The sequence below is a fragment of the Phaseolus vulgaris genome, chromosome 8 (genome assembly GCF_051622355.1).
Source record: "Phaseolus vulgaris cultivar YP4 chromosome 8, ASM5162235v1, whole genome shotgun sequence".
Lineage (NCBI taxonomy): Eukaryota > Viridiplantae > Streptophyta > Magnoliopsida > Fabales > Fabaceae > Phaseolus > Phaseolus vulgaris.
In genome coordinates this window covers 16,540,748-16,544,275 of record NC_143505.1, presented here as the reverse complement: position 1 = coordinate 16,544,275, position 3,528 = coordinate 16,540,748, and the positions used below count along the sequence as shown (strand labels likewise).

The 3,528-nt window shown below is 34.4% G+C and overlaps 1 protein-coding gene across 1 annotated transcript; it reads left to right on the top strand.

Moving 5' to 3' along the window:
* Positions 1–959: 959 nt before the first annotated feature.
* LOC137824642 (uncharacterized) lies at positions 960–2,819 on the top strand. The gene is made up of 4 exons (XM_068630307.2): positions 960–1,180; positions 1,271–1,468; positions 1,584–2,133; positions 2,586–2,819. The coding sequence occupies exons 1-4, from the start codon at positions 960–962 to the stop codon at positions 2,817–2,819; spliced, it is 1,203 nt and encodes a 400-aa protein (XP_068486408.2).
* The last annotated feature ends 709 nt before the right edge of the window (positions 2,820–3,528 follow it).

The window sequence follows — 3,528 nt, the reverse complement described above, 5'->3', positions numbered from 1 at the left end:
GTGCAATCTGTTCTACTAGTCTAGTTAGAATTCTGCATTCTCTTTCCAGGTGTATTCATTTCATCATTCTTGTCTTTGTAAGTGTTATTGTAAGACTCTTCTTGATAGAGTTTCTTGAAGATTTTTGTGTGCTAAAATAGAGTTTTTCAGCTAGGTGTGCCTTGTTCTTGTAGGGTTCAAAAACATTAGGTTTTGTAATGGGTGTGTACTGTTTTTAGTGGATTTCACCTTGGGAAAGGTGAGACTGGATGTAGCTCATTTGAGTGAACCAGTATAATTTTGTGGTGTTCAATCTCTCTTAATCTCTGCACTCATTTATTGTTTCGTATGCTGATATGTTACAAAATAAACATGTTCAATTAAAATTGAATTTGTTCTTTCTGGGTCTAATCATATTGTTCTTGACTGCTGATAAATCAATCTGAATAACTTGTTGAAATCTGGGCAACTAATTTGAATATAATTGAAGCACATTGTTTTGCAAAAATCAAGTATATCAATTAGCACGAATCATTCAAAGGTGGTGTGTGGTTTGACATTCATAAATTGTCTCAGGTTTCAACTATTTATTTTTCATTTATGCTTATCAAGGTGTTTATGTGCTCTCTGTTAAAATCACTTAATACCTTAAAATCAGATATCTGAAATACTGTCTTGATGAAGTAAGCAGTAAAATAAATCTGTTTATTGCAAAATAAATTGATTATTTTCCCCTGTTTGGTAAAAAGACTGGATCTGTGTGAAAATTTTAAAAGCTCAATTCCCCCTCCCCCCCTCTTGAACTTTGACACTATTGAACCCAAAAATTGGTATCAAGAGCTAGGACTTGTATTTTACTAAAGTTTGTGTGCAATATGTCTGAGTTTAAAGTGCTTTTTGTTGAGGGTTCGTCTATTAATAGACCCCCTATGTTTAGTGGAATGAATTATGCTTTCTGGAAAATAAGGATGAAAATTTTCATGGAATCTATTGACTCTTGTATTTGGGAAGTTGTGGTCCATGGACCTTTTATGCCAATTCAGGTTGTTAAAGATGAAACAGTGGTGAAACCAAGATCTGAATGGAATGAGAGTGAAAAGAAAAAGGCTCAATATGACCTAGTAGCTAAGAACATCATAACTTCTGCATTGACAATGGATGAATTCTTCAGAATATCTCAGTGCAATTCGGCTAAGGAAATGTTGAAAGTTTAGGAAGTTACTCATGAAGGCACGGATGATGTGAAGAGAGCAAGAAAACACTCGCTCATTCAAGAATATGAACTTTTCAGGATGCAACATGAAGAAAACATTGCTAATGTACAGAAGAGGTTTACCCACATTGTAAATCATCTTATTGGACTGGGAAAGGTGTTTGACAAAGAAGCGCTCAATATAAAGGTGCTGAAGTGTCTTGATAGGAGCTGGCAACCCAAAGTGACTGTTATATCAGAAAGCATAGATCTGTCAAATTTGTCCACTGCTGCACTGTTTGGAAAATTAATGGAGCATGAGCTCGAGCTTAAAAGGCTTAATTAAAGAGCAAGAGATAGTGGAGAGAAAAACTAAAGGACTGACATTGAAAACAAGTGTACAGAACGACAGGAGTGAGGAAGCAGAGAATGTTGAACATGATGAAACTTTAAGTCTACTCACAAGAAAGTTCAGCAAATTTCTAAATAAGAAAGGCAGAGACAGGACTCAACAAAAAAGGAGGTATCCTAAACTGAATGAATCTAATTCTTCTAACTACACGTGCTTTGGTTGTGGTAAGACAGGTCACATAAAGATGGATTGTCCAAACAATCAAACAAAAGAAAAACCAACCAACAAGAAGGTTGAAAGAAGTAAGGGGACAAGAGCTTATATCTCTTGGGAAGAGAATGAAGTGTCTTCAACAAGCACCTCCTCAATAGAAAGTGAAGAAACAAATATGTGTTTTATGATGAAAGATGAAGGATCAATATTTGATTCGGTTAGTCATTTCTCTATGGAATCTAAAAATTATGATCAATTGTTAGTTGCCTTCAAAGAAACTCATGATGAGGCAAATAGGCTGGCTATTATATGTACTAAATTGCAAAATGCAAATAATGTTCTTGCACCTAAGGTAAAATCTCTTGAGGAGGAACTATATAAAGCTAAAACTGATCTTGTAAGCCTTGAATTGACTTGTTTGCATGCTTCTATAAAGACTTGTGAAAACTGTAAAAAGCTAGAAAAACAAGTTGAGTATTTGCTGAAAACATTATCTAATTTCACTAAGGGAATAAATAATCTTGAGATTATTTTAGGGTCACAAAATGTTGTTTTCAACAAAAATGAAATTGGTTATAATCCTAGAAAAAGAAAACAATGTTAAAAAGCTGTCAAGTTTCTTTGTTCCTTCAAAAACTAGTTTTTCCTCTTTCAACAGTGGTAAAAAGGTATATCATGTTACTTGCTTTTATTGTATGAAATCTGGACATACTTCTAGAACATGCATTGCTAGAAAATACCTTGTTCCTAAAAGCTTGGCCAAATGGCTTCCAAAGGAAAGGTATTAATCATTGTTGGACCTTAGACGAAAAGGGGTACCATGTGTATTATTTTTGTTTTGTTTTGCAGAAAAACAGCAAAAGGAACCAATGGTATTTGGACAGTGGATGTTCAAAGCATATGACTGGTGACCTAACTAAGTTCACTAGCCTAAAACTCAAGGCAGAGGAACTTGTCACTTATGGAGACAATAACCGTGGAAGAATCCTAGGGAGAGGAACTTTTGGAACTGGAAGTTCAACCACCATTGAAAATGTTTTATATGTGGAAGGACTAAGACACAGTCTCCTAAGTATCAGTTAATTGTGTGACAAAGGGTACAAGGTAAAATGGGTGCACAATCTCACATGATTCTTCTGGTAAGGTCCTTTTTACAGGAAAAAGAATAACAATATATATCTCTTGGATATCTTGGAAAATGATTCTGAAAATGAATGTCTTTTGTCAAAAAGTGATGAGTCTTGGTTGTGGCACATAAGGTTAACTCACATTCATACAAATCATTTGAATAAATTAAAATTCAGGGATCTTGTGTCAGGTTTTCCTAATATCAAATCTCAGGATAATAGACTATGTGATGCATGTGTAAAAGGTAAACAAATCAGAACCTCTTTTAAATCAAAAGACATGGTCTCTACTAAGAAACCCTTGGATGTACTACATATGGATTTGTTTGGACCTTCTAGAATTGCTAGTCTTGTTGAAAATTTCTATGCATTGGTTATTGTTGATAATTATTCTAGATATACATGGACTTTCTTCCTTGCTTACAAAAATGATGCTTATAAGGCTTTTAAGAAATTGCCAAAAGTTTTGCAAAATGAAAATGTATGTTGTGTAAAATTTATTCGTAGTGATCATGGGGGTGAGTTTCAAAATGCTAAGTTTAAAAGGTTTTGTGAAAAACATGGGATATCACAAAGCTTTTTAGCCCCTAGGACTCCCCAACAGAATGGTGTTGTTGAGAGGGGAAATTGGTCACTAGAAGAACTTGCTAGGACTATGTTGAATG